The sequence below is a fragment of the Nycticebus coucang genome, chromosome 18 (genome assembly GCF_027406575.1).
Source record: "Nycticebus coucang isolate mNycCou1 chromosome 18, mNycCou1.pri, whole genome shotgun sequence".
Taxonomy (NCBI): domain Eukaryota; kingdom Metazoa; phylum Chordata; class Mammalia; order Primates; family Lorisidae; genus Nycticebus; species Nycticebus coucang.
The window spans coordinates 32,182,552-32,207,170 of NC_069797.1; the positions used below are offsets into that span (position 1 = coordinate 32,182,552).

Here is a 24,619-nt window from a genome sequence, read left to right on the forward strand (position 1 = left end):
AACTGGGACTACAGACTCCTCCTGAAACACCTAGCCAATTTTTTTATTTTTAGTAGAGACAGGATCTCACTCTTGCTCAGGCTGATCTCTGAACTCCTGAGCTCAAGCAGTCCTCCTGCCTTGGCCTCCCAGTGTGCTAGGATTACAGGGGTAATATAATAAACATAACTTTTTTTTTTTTTTTAAGACAGAGTCTCACTTTGTCACACTCTTTACAGCACTGTGGCTTCACAGCTCACAACAACCTGAATCTTAAGCTTAAGCGATTCTCTTGCCTCAGCCTCCCAAGTAGCTTCCATAGCCTCCCTACAGGTGCTTGCCATAATGCCTGGCTATTTTTAGAGAGGAGGTCTATCTCTGGATCAGGCTGGTCTCAAACTCATGAGCTCAGGAAATCCACCCTCCTCAGACTCACAGAGTGCTAGGATTACAAGCATGAGCCACCGCACCTGGCAATAAACATATCCTGAAGATATATTATCATCTGGGTAATGAGGGATACTATCGCCTTTACTTTCCCAACAACACTACATATAAGTGGGCTAGCATTCTGAACTCTTTTACCAAGTGGAAAAATAAGGCCGGGCGTGATGGTTCATGCCTGTAATCCTAGCACTTTGGGAGGCCAAGGTGGGTGGATCACTTGAGCTCAGGAGTTTGAGACCAGCCTGAGCAAGAGCAAGAACTCTAAAAATAGCCGGGCATTGTGGTGGGTGCCTGTAGTACCAGTCAGACAGGAGGCTGAGGCAAGAGAATTGCTTAAGTCCAAGAGTTTGAGGTTGCTGTGAGCTAGGCTGATGCCACGTCACTCTATCAAAGGCAACAAAGTAAGTCTCTGTCTCAATAAAACAAAAACAAAAAACAAACAAGTAAAGAAATAGACATAAAAAGATAAAATAACCTGCAGAAAAGTGTCACAAAACTTGGACCAGATCCAAGAACCAGCTCAGGCTGCTGGAAATATCACTGGAAGCTCCTAGGAAGGGATTGAAGTCTTTTATGGAACTTTTTTTTTTTCTGGACAGAGTCTCACTCTGTTGCCCTGGGTAGAGTACCATGGTGTCATAGATCATAGCAACCTCAAATTCCTGGATTCAAGAGATCCTCTTGCCTCAGCTTCCCAATTAATTAGGACTACAGGAGCCTCCCATGATGCCCAGCTAGTTTTTTTCTATTTTTAGTAGAGACGGTGTCTCACTCTTGGTCAGGCTGGTCTCAAACTCCTGAGCTCAAGCAATCTACCTGCCTCAGCCTCCCAGAGTGCTAGGATTACAGGAATGAGCCACTGCATCTAGCCTTTTGTGGAACTCTTATTTAAAGTTTCTTCTGGCCCCAAATGATACCTCCAGGCAGACTGAGACAGAGTTCCCCCTACCCAGTGGCTCAGCTCCCCACCATGCACACACACAAACACACACACAATCACCCATTCTCTTTTTGCAGCCTATCTCCTGAGCTGCCACTTTCCCCGACGTCCAGCTTATGGAGATGTGACCGTCTCCAGCCTCCACCCAGGAGGCAGTGCTCGATTCCACTGTGCCACTGGGTACCAGTTGAAGGGTGCCAGGCTCATTACCTGTCTCAACGCCACCCAGCCCTTCTGGGATCCTCAGGAGCCTGTCTGCATTGGTGAGTGGCCCCAGCGAAAAGGTCTCAGTGCTGAGCAGAGGAGTGGGGAAGAGGGGACTCATCCCTGCTCTCTGTTGCTGTCTAGCTCTATTATCTGCTTCCCATAAGGATGCCAGAAAATGGTCACACACCTCAGTGGCATTCTTCCAACCTGCACGTATTGAGCATCTACTATATGCAGCCTGAACAGATATATAGAACTGAATTAAACAGGGACTCTGTCCTTGAAGAGCCCACAATTCCAGGAAAAAGGGGAAAACAAGGCAGCACCTGTGGCTCAGTGGGTGGGGCGCCGGCCCCACATACCGAGGGTGGCAGGTTCGGACCCGGCCCCGGCCAAACTGCAACCAAAAAAAATAGCCGGGTGTTGTGGTGGGCGCTTGTAGTCACAGCTACTTGCGAGGCTGAGGCAAGAGAATCACCTAAGCCCAGGAGTTGGAGGTTGCCGTGAGCTGTGATGCCACAGCACTCTACTGAGGGTGATAAAGAGAGACTGTCTCTTAAAAAAAAAAAAAGGCTCAGCACCTGTGGCTCAAGTGGCTAAGGCGCCAGCCACATACACCTGAGCTGGCGGGTTCGAATCCAGCCCAGGCCCGCCAAACAATGATGACTACAACCAAAAAATAGCCGGGTGTTGTGGCGGGCGCCTGTAGTCCCAGCTACTTGGGAGGCTGAGGCAAGAGAATTGCTTGAGCCAGGAATTGGAGGTTGCTGTGAGCTGTGATGCCACGATACTCTACCCAGGGTGACAGCTTGAGGCTCTGTCTCAAAAAAAAAAAAACCCATAGTGAGACTCTGCCTCAAAAAAAAGAGGGGAAAACAGCACAAAGGTCACCAATTTCCAGAATTGTAAGTAAAAAATACCAATGAAGAGACATGAAGTGACATAGGAGGGAGAAATCATTCTTTTTTTTTTTTTTTGTAGAGACAGAGTCTCACTTTATGGCCCTCGGTAGAGTGCTGTGGCATCACACAGCTCACAGCAACCTCCAACTCCTGGGCTTAGGCGATTCTCCTGCCTCAGCCTCCCGAGTAGCTGGGACTACAGGCGCCCGCCACAACGCCTGGCTAGGGAGCAATCATTCTTAGTTGGGTATTTAGCAGGCTTCCCAGGGGAGGGGGCACTGAAGCTTTAACATTTCAATGGGGGGGAAATATGGACAGTGATACAGAGGTGGGGAGGTGAGGGTGTTTTGGGACACAAGATAGCCAGGTTTGGCTGAAGCCTAAAACATGGAGAGGACATTGGAGGGCCTTAAATATCAAGGCAAGATACTGGGTGGAGAGCTGTCAAAGTTTTTAGAGAAGAGAAGGAAGGACCTCAGAACTATTCCTCAGGAGAGCCAGCAGGGTGATTGTCTGAAGGCTAGGAGGCCAGCCAGGCAAGAGGGTTTGAACTTTGTGACTTCGGGAATGAACGGGAGGGAAAATGTTCCAGAGACATGGATGAAGGAAAGGGGGAAAGTGAAAGGGAACTCCCAAGTTCAGGTCCTGGGTGATCAGGAGGTCTGGGGCCGCTGCCAATGGAAGGGGGCCTTTTGGAGAAAGGAAGACAAAGTGCTTGCTTTGCAGTATGAAGGGAACTTGGGCTTTTTTCTTTTCTTTGTGGGGAGTGAGCTTGAGCTTTTGAACAGTATTTCATTCTATAAACTCTTCCTGGGTGCCAGGCACAACCAGAGCTGGGTAACAGCCGTGTTCTCTGCCCTGCGGGAACTCTGCCTGCAGGGAAGACTGAGGAGCAACTCAGTGCTAAGGGCAAACTCAGGGTATCATGGGAACCCGAGGGAGAGCTACTCCACAGTGAGAAAGGAGGCGGACAAAGCTTCCTGAGGAAATAGCACAGAGGGATTACAGAAATGTTAGTCTGGGGAAGTGGGGTAGATTCCTCAAACAGCATATACAAAGGTGTGGAGGCACGAAACAGCACGAGCCATGGTGAAGACACAATGAAGTGTGCCTGCAAGAGGGGGTATCTTGGAGAGGAGGCTAAAGCTGAGTTTATTATTTATTTATTTATTTTGAGACAGAGTCTCTCACTAGGTCGCCCTCAGTAGAGTACATCACAGATCACAGCAACCTCCAACTGTTGGGCTTAAGCGATTCTCTTGCCTCAGCCTTCCAAGTAGCTGGGACTATAGGCACCTGCCACAACGCCCAACTATTTTTCGTTGCAGTTGTCGTTGTTTAGCTGGCTCGGGCTGCTTTTGAACCCGTCAGCCTCGGTCTATGTGGCTGGCGCTGTAATCACCGTGCTATGAGTGCCAAGCCATATTTATTTATTTTTGAGACAGAGTCTCATTATATCGCCCTCGGTAGAGGGTGTCACAGCTCACAGCAACCTCAAACTCTTGGACTCAAGCGATTCCCTTGCCTCAGCCTCCCAAGTAGCTGGGACTACAGGCGCCCACCACAATGCCTGCCTATATTTTTGTTGTAGTTGCCATTGTTGTTTGGCAGGCCCGGGCAGGGTTTGAACACTGCAGCCCCAGTGTATGTGGCCGGTGCCCTAGCTGCTGAGCTACAGGTGCCCAGCCTAAAGCTGAGTTTAGAAAGAGTCAAATTCATCAAGGACCTGAATGCCTTTTTTTTTTTTTTTTTTGAGACAGAGTCTCACTTGTCACCCTTGGTAGAGTGCCGTAGTGTCATAGCTCACAGCAACCTCAAGCTCCTGGACTTAAGCAAATCTTTTGCCTCAGTCACCCAATTAGCTGGGACTGCAGGCACCTGCCACAACGCCCAGCTATTTTTGGAGACGAGGTCTCGGTCTGGCTCAGGCTGGTCTTGAACCTGTGAGCTCAGGCAATCCACCCACTTCGGCCTCCCAAGTACTGGGATTATAGGCGTGAGCCACCACTGAATGCTTTTTTTTTTTCTTTTCAGTTTTTGGCGGGGACTGGGTCTGAAAGCGCCACCTTCCATACCTGCTGGCGCCTACTCCTTTGAGCCACAGGCCCCGCCCCTGAATGCCATTTTGACCTTGAAATATAACTAGAGGGGAATAGGGAGCCTCTGGGCAATTTTAAGCAAAGGATAGGGTTATAATCAGATTTGAAAGGCAGTTCCATTCTGAGACTAAGCAGAAAGGGAAGTCTGCCCTCTCTGCAAAGATGAAACTCACCCCAGCCCTCTAGGAACTTTAGTAAAATATTCTCCAGTCTTGAACATTTGGAGACAAACGTGTTGTGTATTGGTCATGGCAGCCTGGTCTCTGAGAGCCAAGAGGATTAGAGCTGTGTGTCCAGGAGAGGACAGAGCTACCTGGAACCAGCCACACTCTTCTTGCCTAGAGCCCCTTGTCTGGCCCCAATTAATTGCCAGGAGCTTGCAGCCTAGTAACCTAGCAGTTCCCACTGACAGTCACAGGCGATCTGCCTGGCCCCTCTTTGGAAAGGGAGCACAGCTCCCAGGCCAGAGTGGCCAATGCTGGAAAGGACCTAAGGCAGTGATTTTCTTTCTTTTTTTTTTGTTGAGACAGACTCTCACTTTGTCACCCTTGGTAGAGTGCTATAATGACACAGCTCACAGCAACTTCCAACTCTTGGGCTTAAGTGCTTCTCTTGCCTCAGCCTCCCATGTAGCTGGGACTACAGGTGCCCACCACAATGCCTGGTTACTTTTTGTTGCAATTTTCATTGCTGTTTTAGCTGGCTGGGGCCAGGTTCGAACCCGCCACCCTTGGTATATGTGGTCGGCGACCTACTTACTGAGCCATAGGCACCACACTAAGGCAGTGATTTTCAACCAGTGTGCTAGGACACACTGGTCTGCTGTGAGAGGATCTTAGGTGTGCTGCAACAATTTTTTTTTTTTGCAGTTTTGGCTGGGGCTGGGTTTGAACCACCTCCGGCATATGGGGCCAGTGGCCTACTTTTTTGAGCCATAGGTGCTGCCCCTGTGCCACAAAAATTTTTAAAGATCATTAATTAAATTATTTTCAAACGAAATTCAAAGCACAGTAAAGTATTCTTTTTTTTGACTCTTCTTCTTTTTTTTTTTTTTTTAACTTTTTTTTTTTTTTGTAGAGACAAGAGTCTCACTTTATGGCCCGCTGTAGAGTGCCGTGGCCTCACACAGCTCACAGCAACCTCCAACTCCTGGGCTTAAGCGATTCTCTTGCCTCAGCCTCCCGAGCAGCTGGGACTACAGGCGCCCGCCACAACGCCCGGCTATTTTTTGGTTGCAGTTTGGCCGGGGCTGGGTTTGAACCCGCCACCCTCGATATATGGGGCCAGCGCCTTACCGACTGAGCCACAGGCGCCGCCCCTTTTTTCGACTCTTCTTTTTTGATCAACACAATTTAAGTATGCCACAGAAGTTTAACTATAGGTTCTAACATGCTGTGAGATTTAAAAAATACTGCCCCTAGCAGCGCCTGTGGCTCAGTGAGTAGGGCGCCAGCCCCATATACCAAGGGTGGTGGGTTTGAACCCAGCCCTGGCCAAACTGCAACAAAAAATATTCAGGCATTGTGGCGGGTGCCTGTAGTCCCAGCTACTTGGGAGGCTGAGGCAAGAGAATCACCTAACCCCAAGAGCTAGAGGTTGCTGTGAGCTGTGACGCCACAGCACTTTACTGAGGGTGACAAAGAGAGACTCTGTCTCTAAAAAAAAAAAAAAAAAAATACTGCCCTAAGGGGTCAGCCCAGGAATGGCAGTAGAAAGCTACTTCAGAAAGTATTCAGGGCCATCTGTGGCTAGCAGTGCCTGCTAAGGCATAGGCTTTGGGATGGGTGGGGCATTCAGGTGTTTGTCCTCCCAGATCTACTCTTACCCATCTTTTTACATTTATGAATACTCGTTCATGTTACTCAACCAACACTGAACACCAACCCCATGCCTGGCCTAAAGAGATGAAGAGAGTGGGCCCCTACCCTAGGGGGTCCTAGTTAAGGGACCAAATAACTATTTTGGGGAAAGTAGCCTGAGGTAGAGATAGCAGATGTATCCAGGAAGGTTGGAGCCCAGCAGAAGGGCTTTCTTTTTTTTTTTTTTTTTGTAGAGACAGAGTCTCACTTTACTGCCCTCGGTAGAGTGCCATGGCATCACACGGCTCACAGCAACTTCCAGCTCTTGGGCTTATGTGATTCTCTTGCCTCAGCCTCCCGAGCAGCTGGAACTACAGGCACCCGCCATAACGCCCGGCTATTTTTTGTTGCAGTTTGGCCGGGGCTGGGTTTGAACCCACCACCCTCGGTATATGGGGCCGGCGCCCTACTCACTGAGCCACAGACGCCGCCCAGAAAGGCTTTCTTAAAATCCATCCTGTGAGTGTCTGGAATGGCCTCCTAGAGGAGTCAGCAGAGAGGAAAAGTGACTTATTGGGACCACATAGCCAGGCAATGACAGATCTACCTATAGTCAGAGTGTTGCACACGAACAGTCCCACTGGTGTGAAAGGCTAGGAAGTAGGATTCTGGAGTTCAGACCACCTGGAGCTACAGGGTCACAGAATTTGAAGATGTACCTTCAAGACCATGTTAACAAAGACGGCAGGGAGGCAAAGGTCCCTCCTGCCCCATGCAGACAATACAGAGCTGGGATGGGGAGGAAGACTTGTTAGGCTGCCCAGCTTCCAGTCAGGGGGCCTAGCCTACATCCTGTCACTGTGTCACAGCTGCCTGCGGTGGAGTGATCCGCAATGCCACTACTGGCCGCATTGTCTCTCCGGGCTTCCCGGGCAACTACAGCAACAACCTCACCTGCCACTGGCTGCTTGAGGCTCCTGAGGCCCAGCGGCTACACTTGCACTTTGAGAAGGTTTCCCTGGCAGAGGATGATGACAGGTAAGGGGCTGTCATAGTGGGATGGGGATACCCAGCTTGGTAATATGTATACCTGCTAGAGGAATGTTACCCAAGCCTGGGGCCACAGCCCACCTGGATGAGTGACCAGCCACTGCCACTCTTCTGGCCCAGGCTCATCATTCGCAACGGGGACAACGTGGAGGCCCCACCAGTGTACGATTCCTATGAGGTGGAATACCTGCCCATTGAGGGCCTGCTCAGCTCTGGCAGACACTTCTTTGTGGAGCTCAGTACTGATAGCAGCGGGGCAGCGGCAGGCGTGGCCCTGCGCTATGAGGGTGAGCCTGCTGGGGCCTGACTGGGGCTGAGGGGCTGGGTGGTTTGGGCATGGGGTCTTTCTCCCATAACTTCCCCCTTCCACCTCCATCCCATCACTCTTTCCAAATCTTCCCCCGTTTATCCAGAATTCAGGTTCCCTATCCCTGGCCCTCCCCTTGAGTCTTAAGATTCCTGCTCCATCTTTACTGGAGTCCCTTGCCTGGTCCAAATGAATAAATTCTCCAGATTTTGAAGTGCAGAAAAGGCCCCCACCCTTAAGGAAGGAGAATTGCTGTAAGAGACATTCTAGATCTACTCCTACATGCATACAAACATTAATTCATTCAGAAAATGTGTATTGAGTACCTTCCGTGTACTAAGCACAAAAGTAGGCACTGAGAACACAATCCTAGTGGTCAAGATGGCCTCCTGAGCATAATAGGGATGAGTGCTCTGGGATGTCCCTCCCCTACCACCTCTCCACTCCAAGCTCAGGACATACATTTGTTATCAGTACCCAGGAGAAAAGCCCTGGGGAGGCAAAACAGAAGGATGCTTGCCCCGTGTTTACGCCAGTTGAGGCTGAGCTATGTGGGGCCCTGTGGTTTCCAGCCTTCCAGCAGGGCCATTGCTATGAGCCCTTTGTCAAATATGGCAACTTCAGCAGTAGCTCACCCTCCTACCCTGTGGGTACCACTGTGGAGTTCAGCTGCGACCCTGGCTACACCCTGGAGCAGGGCTCCATCATCATCGAGTGTGTTGACCCCCACGATCCCCAGTGGAATGAAACAGAGCCAGCCTGCCGAGGTCAGTAGGCACCAGTGGATGGGCCTGCCTGGGGCAGAGAGCTGGGTGGGTACTAGGAAACCAGCCCAGAGCCTGGGGTCCCATGACATGTATGATTCAGGCTGAGAGGAGGTGGGCACTCTGCTGGGCATATGATAGCTCCAGGACATGGCATGGGGGGGACATGGAGGCAATATGCCTCCGGGACCTCCCCTGCCTTCCAGCTGTATGCAGCGGAGAGATCACAGACTCGGCCGGCGTGGTGCTCTCCCCCAACTGGCCTGAGCCTTATGGTCGTGGACAGGACTGCATCTGGGGTGTGCACGTGGAAGAGGATAAGCGCATCATGCTGGACGTCCGAGTGTAAGTGCCTACTGGGTCAGGCCAAGCCAACTCCTGAGGTCTGGGGACACCTCTTGTCCAGCCCACCCTGGACCTCCAGGCCTGCCTTGCCTTGACAGTTCTCCTTCACAGGCTGCGCATAGGCCCTGGTGATGTACTTACATTCTATGATGGGGATGACCTGACAGCCCGGGTCCTGGGCCAGTATTCAGGGCCCCGTGGCCACTTCAGGCTCTTTACCTCTATGGCTGATATCACCATCCAGTTCCAGTCGGACCCTGGGACCTCAGTGATGGGCTTCCAGCACGGCTTCGTCATCCACTTCTTTGGTGAGCTAGTCCCTACCCCACTTGGAGCGCAGACCTCGCACCATGGCAAGTCAAAGAGGCGAGGGACTAGGAACCCAGGTGCTCTTTTGGACAAAGGAAAGCTGGTATCACCTGAAGGAAGCTAGTCCTCTCCTCCATCTTCCCTGAGGGCCCATTCAGAGAAAGAGAACTTTCTGTGTCAGCAAGAGGGATTTAGGTAGGCAGCAGGAAAAACTTTCTAACAAAAATAGGGACCTGGGTGGCGCCTGTGGCTCAGTGAGTAGGGCGCCGGCCCCATATACGGAGGGTGGCGGGTTCAAACCCAGCCCCGGCTGAACTGCAACCAAAAAATAGCCTGGTGTTGTGGCGGGCGCCTGTAGTCCCAGTTGCTTGGGAGGCTGAGGCAGGAGAATTGCTGAAGCCCAAGAGCTAGAAGTTGCTGTGAGTCCTGTGACATCATGGCACTCTACTGAAGGCGGTAAAGTGAGACTCTGTCTCTACAAAAAAAAAAAAAAAAAATAGGGACCCAAGGAAAAGTGTTGGTTTTTACCTTTCTGACAATCTCAATAGAAGTCACAATTTCGGGCCGGGCACAGTGGCTCATGCCTGTAAACCTAGTGCTCTGGGAGGCCAAGGCAGGTGGATTTCCTGAGCTCACATGTTCGAGACCAGCCTGAGCCAGAGCAAGACCCCCTCTCTAAAAAAGATGTGGGCATTGTGGTGGGCACCTGTACTCCCAGCTACTTGGGAGGCTGAGGCAAAAGAATCACTTGAGCCCAAGAGCTTGAGGTTGCTGTGAGCTGACGCTATCGCAGTTTACAAAGGGTGACAAAGTAAGACTGTCTCAAAAAAAAAAAAGGAAAATTTTCCTCACCCTACTGGGCCCCATCTCTAGGTCTGAAGAACTAACTGGTCAAGGTGCTTTTGGAAGGCCAAAGCCTAGGCAATAACCCTGGAATCTAGAAGGCTGAGCAATGTCAGGGATAGGCAAGGCGGGGCCCTTGAGCAGAGGGAAATGAAGCACGGAGCCCACGCAGGACAGCCCATGCCCAGGACAAATTGACAGGAACTAGAGTGCCCTCAAGAGGAGGGGGAATAGCTAACACAGTTGCTTTGGTGCTGGCTGAGGGCCTGCATCTTGCTGCCTTTGTGCCCCTAGAGGTGCCCCGCAATGACACATGTCCGGACCTACCTGAGATCTCCAATGGCTGGAAAAGCCCATCGCAGCCTGAGCTTGTGCATGGCACTGTGGTTACTTACCAGTGCTATCCTGGCTACCAGGTAGTGGGATCCAGTGTCCTCATGTGCCAGTGGGACCTAACCTGGAGTGAGGACCTGCCCTCATGCCAAAGGGGTGAGTGTACCTGTACCCCATGCTTCCCTGCCCAACACAACCTGCAAGTCTCTCTCCTGGATTCTGAACCAGACTGCAGCTATTATTAGCTAGTATCCTTGATGTTCCTTCACCTCCCATAGCCTCAGTTTCTTCATCTGTGAAATGGGGATATTATCTTTTCATAGTGTTATCAGCCAAGTACTTAATTCCTGGTAGATATGGCCAATTCATGCTTGTTGACCCTAATGCATGTGAAAGGGACAAATGAGGGGAAACACCAGCAAAATGGTAGGGATATATTAAATACTCATATGACATATGACACGGTAGAGCCATATGACATGAAGATTTTAGTTGGCCTAGAACAAAGCCAGGGTGGATTGGCTTTTGCTGAGCTCTTCTGGGGCTACTTTCCTCATCACCCCTCCACCTACAGTGACTTCCTGTCATGACCCCGGAGATGTGGAGCACAGCCGACGCCTCATATCCAGCTCTAAGTTTCCTGTGGGGGCCACCGTGCAATATATCTGCGACCAGGGTTTTGTGCTGACAGGTAGCTCCATCCTCACCTGCCATGACCGCCAGGCTGGCAACCCGAAGTGGAGTGACCGGACTCCCAAATGTCTCTGTAAGTTTCAGATGGGTAGGAGGGGAAGCCTCTGGTAGGAGACAAAAGATGCTGCCTCTGGAAGCCAGGAGCCTGGCACCCTCACTGGGTTCTGCCTGCTTTGCAGTGGAACAGTTCAACCCATGCCACGGCCTTAGTGCCCCTGAGAATGGTGCCCGCAATCCTGAAAAGCGGCTATACCCAGCAGGGGCCACTGTCCACTTCTCATGTGCCTCCGGCTATGTGCTGAAGGGCCAGGCCAGCATCAAGTGTGTGCCTGGACATCCCTCACATTGGAGCGACCCCCCACCTGTCTGCAGAGCTGGTGAGTGTCCTGGAAGCCCCCAGACCCCTTCTGGGTCATAGGGCTGCTCTGGCACAGATGTCCAAGGTTAAAAACCAGAACCAGCTGCCCATGCCACCTTCATGTTATCCTTGGTCTCCCCAGTCTCTGCCAAATCCTTCTGACCTGGCATCACCAAGGCAAATCCTGGAGTAGGCTCTCTTTGGACAAATCTTTGCTATGACTAGCCCACTGCCTCCATTCCCTGCCTTAGTGGTTTGGCCCACTGGGCTTATCCACTGCCCTTGGCCCTCCCCTCTTATTCCAGCCTCTCTGGATGGGTTCTACAGCAGTCGCAGCCTAGATGGTGAGTCTCCACCCTTGAGGGCTAGGGAAGTGGTCTCCTTGCCTCTGGTTCTCACAGCTCCCAGGCCATTCATGGGTTTGCCAAGGAGGGAGGACCAGAGGTTTAGGCCTAGCAGGGCAAAAGCCTCCTTTCCTGCCTCCAGCTAGGTAGAGAGAGCTGGTAGCTGAATGCCCTTGGGCAAAAAGGAGTGGATATGGGGCTCCAGGTGAGAGGGACCTCTGCTCTGATCCCACCCTCTGTGTTTTCAGTTGCCAAGGCACCTGCTGCCTCCAGCACCCTGGATGCTGCCCACATTGTGGCTGCCATCTTCCTACCACTGGTGGCAATGGTGCTGTTGGTGGGAGGTGTGTACCTCTACTTCTCCAGGTGAGTCTGGCTTCTCTTCCTGCTCTACATACCTGCCTCACTCCTGCCCACTACTCCTGACTCACAGGTTTCTCTGCCTTTAGGCTCCAGGGGAAAAGCTCTCTGCAGCTGCCTCGAACACGCCCCCGCCCCTATAACCGCATCACCGTAGAGTCAGCATTTGACAATCCAACTTATGAGACTGGAGTAAGTAACCATGCCAACCTTGACACCCGAGCCAAGACCCAATTCTTTGCTCCCTTGTGCATGTATCCCTTTCACTTTTTCCCTTTCCTCTGGGAAGATGAATTATGGCCTGGCAAACCTTATACAAGTTTCCAACTCCCAGCAGTCTCTTTCCTTTGCAGGAGATGAGAGAATATGAAGTCTCCATCTAGGTGGGGGCAGCCTAGGAAAGCCAACTCAGCCTTGCGATACAGTCTAGCAGCAGGGCTCCTGGTTTCCTGCTGTCTCTCCACCTCCTGTACATACCACCTGGGAGGAGACACCATCAATCCCTCAAGAAGTTGTGCCCTTCCCTGCCTGCAATGCCCACCATGGCCTATTTTCTTGGTACCACAGCTCAGTTAGGGCCCTTCCTTGGGCCCAAGTCAGAGGGCATCTGCCTGTGGGCAGAACATGGCTGCAGCACATGCACCAACAGCCAGCATTCTCCTGACCTCCCTCATGCCTGGACCTCCAGCCTGGAATTCATAGGCAAAGCAGAAGCACCTTTCGCCACATGACCACCATCTAGTTCTGGCATGTAGGACCCTGTAGCAGGGTTAACTTGAAACTGCACCAGGGTGCTCCTCATGGGGCCATCATTAGTGGCCAAAACTGCTCTCAGTGGTGACCTCTGGGTAGTCCTGGCATGCCAACATTAGCCCCTTGGGGAGGTCCTCTAGTCCATTAAGTCCAGCCTCCGGAATGGACAGTTCTGCCTCCTGACCTGTTGCATTGGAGGCAATAATTCTAAGGGATCCTAATGGGTTCCAGGACGCTACTCCAAGCTCAGGTTGGGCTTCCCTGAGCACTCATGCTCCACACCAAAGCAGGACATCCCTAGCAGCCCCACCCTCCGAGGAAAGGGAAACCTTCCTCTGAGGTTTATCTGGCTGTTACAAATGTTCTCTTTCCCACTAGTTCCTCCACTAATCTCAGCCATTTGCCAGATTCCCCTCTCCTGGTCACTGTGTTATGGGATAAGGGGAGTGGGCAGGCACATTCTGGAGAGGAGCAGAGGTCTGAGGACCCAGGAATTTGGCATGAAATAGGTGGTCAGAGAGCCCCAGGCAGAGGCCCAGGAGCTGGCTGAAGGCCACTTTGTATATGTAATGTATTACATGGGGTCTGGGCTCCAGCCAGAGAATAATCTTTTATTTCTGTTGTTTCCTTATTAAAATGGTGTTTTTGAAAAAAACCAAGCAATGGCCAGGTGGATGGTGCTTTACTGGTTGGAAGGGAGGTGGGAAATAAGTGGGATATGGGCTTCAGGACCAGAAGGCATTCTGGGCTCACCAATCAATCATCTTCAGATTTCATTTTAAAAGAAAAAAAAAAGTTACATGCAGTTGAGCATGGTTCACCGTCCCAAAGACGTCAGTGTAACAGATGGCAGGTGAAACGAGAGGCCCTATAGTCTGGTGCCACAGGGATGGGGGAACCCAAGAACCCTGCTGCACATCCACTCCAATCCCTCATTGCCTCTCATTGCCAAGTCCAGAACCACAGGCTGGTGCAGTCCCAAAGCCCTTCTCGATGCAACTGGATTGCTGACAAGGCCCAGTGAGCCTGACACATCTCTCCTTCCCCGTATTTCCAAGCAAGCAAGACTTGGGAAATTGGAATAGGAAACAAGAGACTGAAGGCCTGACGTGAGGTCCCCATCTGGTGTGGCCTGAGGTAATAGGCAGATGACAGGAGCAGGTGTAATACAGCTTGGGGGCTTGGCTCCTAAGTTTTGCAAAAGCCCTATCCATGGGCTTATGGAAAAGGTGACTGGGCAGGATTTACTTAAGTTTGCCCCTTCTCTATGGCTCCCAGTACCTCCTCAGACAAAAGTGTTTGCGCATAATTGGCCCCCAGGATGCACCCTCCATGCTTAGAGGCATGGCTTGCATGGCTGTTCTTCAGCCTAAGAACAAGATGCTGGCGAACAAGGAATTACAGAAACTCAGAAACCAGGAGACAAAAATCCCAGAAAGAAATAATAGGAGCTACTAGCACATTGCACTTCTATGGGAGGTCTTAACCACTTATGCTACCCACCTCTGGCTGTAGCACTGTGGTCCCCAAACTGCAGGTCTCCAACCCACAGCCAAGGGCCTGTTACGAACTTGGCCACACAGCAGGAGGTATATGGAGGATGGGGCAGGTGAGGAAAGATTCATCTGTATTTACAGCCACTCCCCATTGCTCCCATCACTGCCTGGGCTCCCCTCTGATCAGATCAGTGGTGTTCATAAGGGCATGAACCCTACTGTAAACTGTGCATGTGAGGGATCCAGGTTGCATGCTCTCTATGAGAAGCTAATGCCTAATGACCTGAGGTGGAGCTGAGGTGGTGATGCTAGCGCTGGGACCATCTAGTTCCAGGAAAACAAACTCAGAGCTCCCACTGATTCTACATTATGGTGAGTTGTATAATTATTTCATTATATATTACAATGTAATAGTAATAGAAATAAAATGCACAATAAGTGTAATGTGCTTGAATCATCCGAAACCATCCCCAACCCCAGTCTGTACAAAAACTTGTCTTCCATAAAACTGGTGCCCGGTGCCAAAAAATGTTGGGGAGTGCTGCTCTAGCACAAGCCACCTTGAGCAGTATAGAAGCTCTAATCCATGGAAGAGTGCAGTGCCTAGATTAGTCATGAGAAGTCAATTACAAAAGCATCTATATGCATACCCTACTTGCCCTTTCTCCTCAATCCTCCATGAATTTCCAGGACTGAAGTTCTCCAAGGTAACACCACTTAAGACCCCACTGGACTAACTTCATTCTCCAAGTTCCAAGAGGAAGATGTACAATGTTCTCCTGGCACTTGTCAAAAGAGCCAATCTTATTTCACTCATTAGCCCACTGCCTGCTCCTGTTCTCAATTCCAACTGATTGGAGTAAAGCCTTGTTTACCAGACATGTGCCAATGGTTTACTTATCTGCCCCATAATGCCTTTAGGCTGACATAGCAGCACAGCTGGGCCCTGAGCCGTAGGAAGGAAGCCAATAAGGGAGGTCACGTGAGGTTGTAGCCTCTGAGGGTCTGTGGCATGAAGTACAGCCCCAGAAAAGAGAAGATCTGGCCCAGGCGTCTTCAAACTGCGGCCTGCGGGCCACATGAAGCAGTGTGAATTGTATTTGTTTCCGTTTTGTTTTTTACTTCAAAATAAGATATGTGCAGTGTGCATAGGAATTTGTTCATAGTTTTTTTTTTTAAACTATAGTCCAGCCCTCCAACGGTCTGAGGGACAGTGAATTGGCCCCCTGTTTGTAAAGTTTGAGGACGCCTGATCTGGCCACTTCCATACAAGCAATCTACCTCAGCCCTCCACTCTCTGAGGGCTACATCTCTGGTCATAGCCACTAAAGTCTTTTGTTGGCATCACCAACATCTCTTGACTGACAGATGGTAGAGAGCAATTAATTTACATGACATTCTTCATGACCACTCCCCATGGCTTTTTTTCTGATGATCCTTTTGGTACCTGGAAAAGGCACCAAAAGGAGCATCAGGAATGTGAAAAGTCAGAAAAAGGAAACCTAAGACTCCATATCCTGGTATCCTAACTCTAACTCCTTTTCCTACTGTCCCAAAAGAGGGAGCAACAATTCTGCAGAGGCAGAATGGTGTAATGGGGAGTGTCTCGCCTGGGAATCAAAAATGTATATTTTTCCTAGGTCTGCCATAAATTCACCATGCGATTTAGGCACATCACTGCTCCTCTCTGTGTATCTGAAAATGAGGACATTAAATCATTTATTTTATTTTATTTGAATTAATTTATTTATTTAAGACAGAGTTTCATTCTGTTGCCCTTGGTAGAGTGCTATGATGTCATAGCTCGCAGCAACCTCAAACTCCTGGGCTCAAGCGATTCTCTTGCCTCAGTTTCCCGAGTAGTTGGGACTACAGGCGCCTGCCATAACACCGGGCTATTTTTAGAAACGAGCTCTCGCTCTTGCTCAGGCTCGAACCTGTGAGTTCAGGACAATCCACCCGCTTCCGTCTCCCAGGGTGCTAGGATTACAGGCGTGAGCCACCGCGCCCGGCCTGAGGACAATAAATCAATTGGTCTTTAAGCTCTTTCCAGTTTTATGACTTGGAGAATGCTAAACGTGCCCTGACATTAAAAGTGGGCTGGGCACAGCTACCTGCAGCAAATGCTAATTAAAGGTCTAGTGTCAGGCACAACGATGCACATCTCTTCACTGCTTCATCCACAGTGATATTGGTAGCAATAACTGGCCATCTCTCTGATGGCGATACTTAAGGGAGGGGTGGGCGCCCTGGAAGAGAGGCACAATCCCCGCTCAGAATTCGAGGTGAGGCCTTCAGACTACAAATCCCAGCATGCAGCACTGCAGCTCTCAAAAGCATCCCTTCCCAGCAGGCAAATCATTCTTCCCCGAGTTCATCCTACCGCAGAGTGCATCGCACGCACACCGAACTACGACTCCCACAATCCACCAGACCCACACGATTCTTCCTCCCAGGTTGCAATGCCCTCCCGTCCGCCCTTTGGACCCGTTGCACATTGCAAACTGGGAGTTGAAGTCCACTTAGCACTAGGTAGTGGGGCGTTGTCAGGATTACAAACTCTGCTGTGGGCTTCCTCTGAAAGAGCAGTTCTTGGGGACGGTGATGAGAGGGTAGTAATGGGCAAGCGGAACTCTCCATAGTGACGTCACCATTCAAGGCAGGGATGCTTGGGCTAAAATTGTCAGGAGCGGGAGGGAAATGGGAACTGCAGCCATCCAACCTGCCACCAAGAATCATTTTCTGTCGCAATGGCTTTTCTTTCTCTTTACCAATATGGTGGCCAGGTCCAACCTCACCTGACTCTAGAACCAAATAGTCCAGTACAACATTCCTAGGAATACTACTGTCACCGACAGGCTCTTAACTCCACCTAACACCACACCTTGTTCCTTCATGCTTAAGGACTCGAAGGGCACGACAGCCCATATCCCATTGCCAAAATGGCGAAAGGAGACGTTTTCTTGCGAGGGCCTGCAAGTGACAATACGCCTGCGCGGGAAGCGGCTAGGTTACCGGGCATGAGGGGAGCACCGTCAACACGCCTGCGCGGGAACAGAGTCCACTAGGTCTGCACAGAAACACCAATGGATGAAGCGTCCCCAGATTCCTGCGGCTGCGCTATGACCCCTATGAGCTTTCCCAGGCGCCTGCGCGAGGCCTCAGGTCCCACCCTTTTGCCTCAGTACGCTGGCGCAGGGTACAAAGGCGGGGCTTCGGACTTCCAGACGAATGCCAGCGCGGCTGCGCGATGGGGGGTACCCCATCACCGCGGCTGCGCGGGAGCCCGGCCGCCGGCTGTCACTGCGGTTGCGCGCGGCGAGCGGCGATCCCGGGGCGCCTGCGCGGGTGGCTTTGCGGGCGCTCGCGGTAAGTTTGCGCCAAGTGCGCGGCAGCCGGGACGCAGACGGCGGCGGCGGCGAGAGGCGGAGCCCGGGGACCACCCCCCATCACCCTCCCCCCAGTCACCTCACGTACCACAACCTCACCTAACCTCTCACCCCCCCTCCGAAACCCCCAACCCCGGGATGGCAGCGCCCGCCAGCCCTCCCGGCCGGACCAGCGGTCGCCAGTGCCGGCTTTAGCCTGTGGGAGTAGGCCCCGCCGAGGCCTGACCCCCAGAGCCGGGACCCACTGTGCAGCCAGCAGCCGGGCCAGGACTGAGGGGCCGCTCCCCCCTCACAGTGGGTGGGGAGGACGCTGCCGTCCCGGGGACTGGGGGCCGGGGGGTGGGGGGGAGCCAGGGCGAGGAATCGGGACCCGTGTTGGGAAAAAAGAAGGGGAGTCGGGGTCAGAAGCGCCCCCTTCCCCCGTTTCCCCCCTCCCCCCGGGGTTGGGGGGGCCGGAGCAGAGAGCACCCAACCCGGGAGGTGGATGAATGTGGGAGAAAATGGAGACCAAGACGATCGTGTACGACTTGGACACGTCGGGGGGGCTGATGGAGGTAAGAGTGGCCCTCCTCATCCCCTTCCCCCAGCGCCGGGAGAGAACCTCCGCCCTCCGCCCCACAAAGCCGGTGCTAAGCTCGAGGCGCCCTGAGGGCCGGGGGAGGGGGATTCTTCCTCATCTAGCCTCTCCCTTCCATCTTTGCTATTCGAGGGGCTGCGCTCAGCCTCCGAGGACGTTTGCAGCAGTTTCACCTACCCTCCGCCCTCGATTTGCTCTCCGGAGGCGCCAGCCCACTCCATCTCTTTGCACCGGCGGGCCTCCCCACCCCCTTCTTGTCGGCCCCTTTGTGCTTCCCCCAGCACGTCCGGGTACCGGGCTCGGGCCTCTCTCGAGCTGGGCTTTGGAGTCCCCCACTGTCCATACAAGGAAGTGGCGAGAAGAGAACCGCGCACCCTCTCCCCATCCCCCTACCCTTGATCCTCCCCATTTGGAAGAAGCTGTTCTCGTTGTTGTGCTGCAGGAACGCGGTTAGGGTGGGCTTCCCCTGGTTCCGGGGGCTGAAAGGTTCTGGGAGCAGCCTGGATGGGAGGAAGAAGGACAAAGGGGGGGAGAAGGGTGGGTGACGGAGAAGCTGCGCCGGGGGGGCCACGGACCGCCAGGGAGCTCCGAGTGTGCACACACGCCGTTTGTATATGTGTGCAGCAAATCCAAGCTCTGCTGGCTCCCCCCAAGACGGACGAGACAGAAAAGCGGAGTCGGAAGCCTGAGAAGGAGCCCCGGAGAAGCGGCAGGGCCACCAACCACGACAGCTGCGATAGCTGCAAGGAAGGTGGAGATCTCCTGTGCTGCGACCACTGCCCGGCCGCTTTCCACCTCCAGTGCTGGTAAGGTCTGAGGACCCCTTTGGAACCCCTTGGCGGACCCTTCCCGGCACATTCCTTCACCCGGCCTGCCCCTGCCTGCCAAAATAACGGGTGCTTGCAGCCGCTAGCTGACTTTCTGCAGCCGCTGGGGCGAGCGCCTCCCGGTCCCTAGGTGTCTGCCGGGATCTGACCGTTTTGGGGGGAGGAGCAGCGGAGGGTCCGGACACTGAAGTGGGGGTTGGGTGGAGTGAGGACAGCCCCATCTGGGATTGGAAGTCGCTGGGGAGCCAGGACATAGCCGGCAGGACACTGCGGGCCGTGGCGGGGGAGGAAGGGGAGGAGCTCCGGCCCCAGTGTCGCTTGCCTGCCCGCGCGCCCGCTGCCCTCGGGGCTCCTGCCGGGCCGGGCTCTACTCGGAGTGGGTGCGCGGAGCCCTCGGCCGCGGGAGCTGCCCTGGTCCAGACTCTGGTCACCGGGCGCTTGCGGCTGTGGAAGAAATAATGGAGGGTGTCTCTCGAATCCGCCTCTTCTTTGCCTCTCTGTTTACAATATGGCGACCTGCCTTTAAATTATATTTTTATTCTCAGCGCCATTTTGGCTGCATATATAATTTGCGATCGTTTACCGAGGAACGGTGAAGGCAGCATCAGAGTCCTTTCTGCAGAAGCTCCTCGAGGGCACAGGCTAGGATGTTGCCGCTTTGGTCCCCTTTCTCTGCCTCGGCTTGCCCCCTGTTGCCTCTCGGAGCTGCCTCCCTCCTCCCTCCTCCCTCTTCCCTCCCAGCGCTGCTGCCTCTTAGGAAATCGGGCCGGGTTAGACAATTAAAATTGCCCTTGGGCGCCGATTTCACTTCTGGGCTCCGGAGTGGCGAGCTCTTAGGTGCAAAATTCTTCGCTGCCGGGGCAAGATTGTGTGCGGTGGCTCCTAAAAGGCGATTTTAAGGATCTGGGAGCTGGAAAACCGAGTGCTTTTTTTTTTTTTCCTTACTGAACGCGAGGGGAGTGATCTGGGTTGATCGCCCGCTGCTTGATCCTCCTCAGCAGCTCAGCCCAGAACAATCCGGCAAAGCAGAGTTTAAACTCCAGCTTCTGCCCGAGAGAAATCACCTCTGCCGTCCACAGAAATCCCACATCTGCGTAGCAATCCCAAATTTCGTCTTGTTCTACCGGGTTTTATTGTGTTGTCCATCAACAGTTGACTGAGGACAGCATTTGAGAGATAACCCGGTCTGGAGAGAGGAAGAAGAGGGGGGTGTTGTGTTTTTTCCCATCCATTTTTCGATGTTGCCTTTTTTAGTGCTCTGGTTTTCTTTTCCTTCTTTCTTTCTTTCTTTTTGTTTTGAAGAAAAGGAAATGTCCCATAAGGTCTCTTAACAATTCCATTCACATTCCATCTCTTGGTTTGTGGAGTAGTGCCTACTGTATATTTGTACTAATTGCAGGTTTTGAAACACCTATTAGACAGGTGACTGATACTGGGCAAATTAAGTCTGTGGTCAGAGTTGTGTAGAAAGCTCACATTACCATTCCCATTTTGCCCAGGAGGGCACCCAATCTGGTTTGTAATGTTGCCGGGACAAAAATGATTATCCTGGAGGAAACTTTGCTGTTAGCTTTACAATTTATTATGAAGTGACTAATACCAGCAGGAAGGGTCTGTGGTTTTTAGACTTTACTTCCTTTAACATGTAATCCACCTGGAGGAAATGTCTCTCATCAAATTTGGCTTGCTGTTATTAAGCACAAGGAGAGCTCTGTACCTGACCTATGTTGCTTGCCAGTTATTCCCAGTTACTTTACATTTTTTTTATTGTGCTTGTTTGGTACGTGCCTGGTAGGACTGAGTTGTCTACTTCTTGATTTAAAGTTGTAAGTTGATGTTTTACTCCAAAGATGAAGTTGGTGTTAATTGTGATTGTTGACTTTCATGTTGAGTGTTAATTTGATGAGCTTTATCGTTAATTTCATTTGTTTAATAAAGCTGCAATTATTTATTAGAAACCTCCAGTATGGAAAAAGAGGGCTGTTTTGCCTGATACTGGTGTTTTAAACTCTAAAACCTAATGCCTAAATCTTTTAATTAGATGAATCTAAGTCTTGTCAATTTGTAACAATTAACAGTTTCCGCTTTAGCTGGTAGGAGAGAGGAGGAGGAACTTTTAGCTCTTGGTAAGATTCAGGCTTGGCCTGACTGCATTTCATTGAATAATTTGTTTTGCCTTTTTTTTTTTTTTTTTTTTGAGACCATGAATGGGAAGGGATAATCAGATTTGTGAATAGTAGTTCTTCATTTCCAATACTCCTTTGAAGATGCTAGTACCTAATGTACCATTAACTTAGTTGAGTTATTATCTAAATCTGGGAACAATGTAGATACTGCTACAAAGGCAGGAAGTCATCTTTTAAATAGGAATTCCCTAGATGAGTTTCATTCAGGAAAGGAGGCCTATCCCGCTTTCCTGTCGCCTAACCCACACTCTTTGCAGGAAGATTGAAGTACTTTGTTAACCATCTCAACTATAGTAGTTAGGTCTCAAGAAGTTAATATTTCAGAACATTTTGATTCCTGAGTGTGTTTTCATTAATTTGTCCTGTAATTACTTACTTGTACCATAGGGGATTAAGGTTAGGGGGTATGGTGATATTTTCTCTGCTTTTAAACTAAGACTGAATTATTTATTTATTTATTTATTTTTTGCAGTTTTTTTTTTTTTTTTTGGCCGGGGCTGGGTTTGAACCCACCACCTCCAGCATATGGGGCTGGAGCCCTACTCCCTTGAGCCACAGGTACTGCCCAGACTGAATTATTTAGATAAGCATAGTGGTATGGTGATATTTTCTATGCTTTTAAACTAAGACAATTATTTAGGTAAGCATAGTAATGATAAATTCTCTTATGTTACAGAATGTGCAGGAGTGAAGTTGGAATTTTGTAGGCGCTTTTCAGATCATGCTTGAAGTGGTGCTATGTTCTCCGTTCAAAGCTCTCTAACATAAGTCCTTTTTCGGTCTCTTAAAGTTTCCCTTACCAATCTGCCTCACAGTGAACAGGATCCAGTAAAATGTTCCAGAATTTGATTCTAGGCAAACTTTATCTAAGATAAACTGTTACAGGAAATGATTGCTCAAATAAGCTGTTTTAATTGTTCTGTCTTTTCTCAGGGGCCAATGCTGAGTACAGTGCATATCACGTCTGCTAGGTTAGACTGGGAACCTTATTTCTGGGTTTTCTGTACTGATTGTCTGTGTTTGATACCATGAGGGGCTAATGTCTTTGTATTCGTTTAAGTGATAGCGTGATCATTTTATCCAAGTTTAACTGGTTTATCAATTATTCACAGTGATAGTAGGGAGTTACTAAATCTGCCTATGGAGAATTGAAAAGAGATAATGCTTTTAAGTGTTCCCTGGGGAGCCTGACCTTTTTCATAATTGTCATGCCATAAGTTGTAAGCTTTCTGAAAATTCTGGTCTCCATGGACTAGTCCCTAAAAATCTGTTAAAAAGTTGAATAACTAGTGAAGGTTTAGTTGCCACTGGCCCATCTTTCTGTTGGAGATGGATGGGATTGTTTTCACTGATAGAGTGAATACCGTAGGACATCAGTAATGAGGATAGTGAAACTGGCTGGTTTCCTCTGATTGCTTTGTCATGGCATTTTGCTCCAAACAGACTGAGAGACGAAAACGGTCTGATGGAGAAGTGCATCTATCTTAGCCGACCTCAGCATGGTCCCTTCCCGTCAGACAGATTTCTGTAGCATTTGCCTCCGCATGTTATATTTGGAATTTTGGCCGGCTTTCCTCTCTCTGGTGTTGGCAGCAAGTTCCAAAATGAGGTTTTCGAAGAATGAGAGTAAAAAGGTCTCTGTGTACAGGCAAAACTAAGCTCAGCTTGGAGTTTTGCATATTTAATTTTCAGTGAGTCATAACAAAGGTTTCACACATGGAATAGAAAACTGTCTTACAGAAAATCTTTGCTGTTTGAACTTTTAAAGAAGTTTTTTGATTTTGTTGTGTTTAGCTCTTCATTAGACTAATATCAGACAAGTGGTGAATTAAAATTTATTTTGGGCTCGGCGCCTGTAGCTCAGTGGCAAGGGTGCCAGCCACATACAATAGCTGGTGGGTTCGAATCCAGCCTGGGCCTGCCAAACAACAATGACAACTAGAACGAAAAAATAGCGGGCGTTGTGGCCGGCACCTGTCATCCCAGATACTTGGGAGGCTGAGGCAAGAGAATCGCTTAAGCCCAAGAATTTGAGGTTGCTATGAGCTGTGATGCCACAGCACTCTACCCAGGGTGAAGGCTTGAGACTCTGTCTCCATAAAAATAAATAAATATATAGGGTGGCGCCTGAGGCTCAGTGAGTAGGGTGCCAGCCCCATATACCAAGGGTGACAGGTTCAAACTCGGCCCTGGCCAAACTACAACAACAACAAAAAATAGCCGGGTGTTGTGGCAGGCTATTGGGAGGCGGAGGCAAGAGAATCGCCTAGCCCAGGAGTTGGAGGTTGCTGTGAGCTGTGTGATGCCACAGCACTCTACCGAGAGTGATATACAAAAAAATATATATATAAATTATAAATAAATGATCCACCTAAATGAGAAAGGTCCAATAATTTTAACTCAGGTTCAAATTATGCTTTCTTTTTCATTTTCTTTTCTTTTCTTTTTTGAGACAGAGTCTTATTCTGTAGCCTTGGACAGAGTGCTGTGGCGTCATAGCTCACAGCAACCTCAAACTCTTGGTTTCTAGTAGCCCTTTGGCCTCAGCCTCCTAAATAGGTGGGACTACAGGCACCCACAGCCACACCTGACTAGTTTTTCTAGGGGTCTTGGCTTTTGCTCAGGCTGTTCTCAAACTTGTGAGTTCAAGCACTCCACCTGTCTTGCCCCTCCCAGAGTGCTAGGATAACAGGTGTGAGCCACTGCGCCCAGCCAAAATGAATGCTTCTTGAACTTAATAATATGGAGCTTGGTGGCTTATTCTTTTTTTTTGAGACAGAGTCTCAAATAGTGGGGCGTTGTATCCTCATACAATGCCCTGGATAGAGTCCTGTGGCGTCGCAGCAAACAGTAACCTCCAATTTTTAGAGTCAAGCTATTCTCTTGCCTCAGCCTCGCAAGTAGCTGGGACTACAGACACCTGGCTTTTTTTTTTTTTTTTTCAATTGTTATAGTTGTCGTTGTTTGGCAGGCCTGGGCTGGGTTTGAACCCTGGTCTATGTGGCTCGTGTATGTGGCTGGTGCCCTAGCCGCTCATGAGCTTTAGGTGCTGAGCCACAGCTATTTTTCTGGTTGCAGTTGTCATTTGTTTTTTTTTTTTTTTCTTTAGCTGCCCCAGGCTGGGATCAAACTCGCTAGCCTCTGTGTATGTGGCCAGCGCCCTACCCACTTGAGCTACCGGTGCCACCCCTCAGTGGCTTATTCTTATGAAATGAGTGCAAGTATCAGAAATATAAAAATGGAAAAGGATGTAATATTCCTGAAAGGTGACAATTTTTGTGTAACTTAAGGCAAATATGTGGTGGTGCGTTT

General features: G+C 50.5%; 2 protein-coding genes across 8 annotated transcripts in view; both read left to right on the forward strand.

Annotated features, from left to right (window-relative positions):
• The window catches only part of SEZ6 (seizure related 6 homolog), a 61,304-nt gene extending 43,936 nt beyond the window's left edge, over positions 1–17,368 (forward strand). Inside the window, exons 5-17 of one of the 5 annotated variants that reach the window (XM_053569629.1) lie at positions 1,444–1,629; positions 7,243–7,411; positions 7,544–7,710; positions 8,303–8,497; positions 8,701–8,839; positions 8,951–9,147; positions 10,286–10,480; positions 10,899–11,090; positions 11,197–11,394; positions 11,681–11,719; positions 11,968–12,085; positions 12,169–12,271; positions 17,233–17,368. In XM_053569629.1, coding sequence (XP_053425604.1) covers positions 1,444–1,629; positions 7,243–7,411; positions 7,544–7,710; positions 8,303–8,497; positions 8,701–8,839; positions 8,951–9,147; positions 10,286–10,480; positions 10,899–11,090; positions 11,197–11,394; positions 11,681–11,719; positions 11,968–12,085; positions 12,169–12,271; positions 17,233–17,352 — 2,018 coding nt within the window. In that variant the 3' untranslated portion in view covers positions 17,353–17,368. Of the gene's footprint in view, positions 1–1,443; positions 1,630–7,242; positions 7,412–7,543; positions 7,711–8,302; positions 8,498–8,700; positions 8,840–8,950; positions 9,148–10,285; positions 10,481–10,898; positions 11,091–11,196; positions 11,395–11,680; positions 11,720–11,967; positions 12,086–12,168; positions 12,272–12,416; positions 13,488–17,232 lie in introns of those variants that run through there. The other 4 variants (XM_053569631.1, XM_053569632.1, XM_053569630.1 and 1 more) reach the window with 4 other exon arrangements.
• Positions 17,369–18,131: 763 nt separating this feature from the next.
• The window catches only part of PHF12 (PHD finger protein 12), a 51,209-nt gene continuing 44,721 nt past the window's right edge, over positions 18,132–24,619 (forward strand). For all 3 annotated transcript variants that reach the window (XR_008375583.1, XM_053569635.1, XM_053569637.1), the window contains exons 1-2: positions 18,132–18,271; positions 18,919–19,100. Coding sequence is in view for 2 of the 3 variants with exons in the window: in XM_053569635.1 (XP_053425610.1) it covers positions 18,206–18,271; positions 18,919–19,100 (248 nt within the window). In the remaining variant the exon portion in view is untranslated. The remainder of the gene's footprint in view (positions 18,272–18,918; positions 19,101–24,619) is intronic.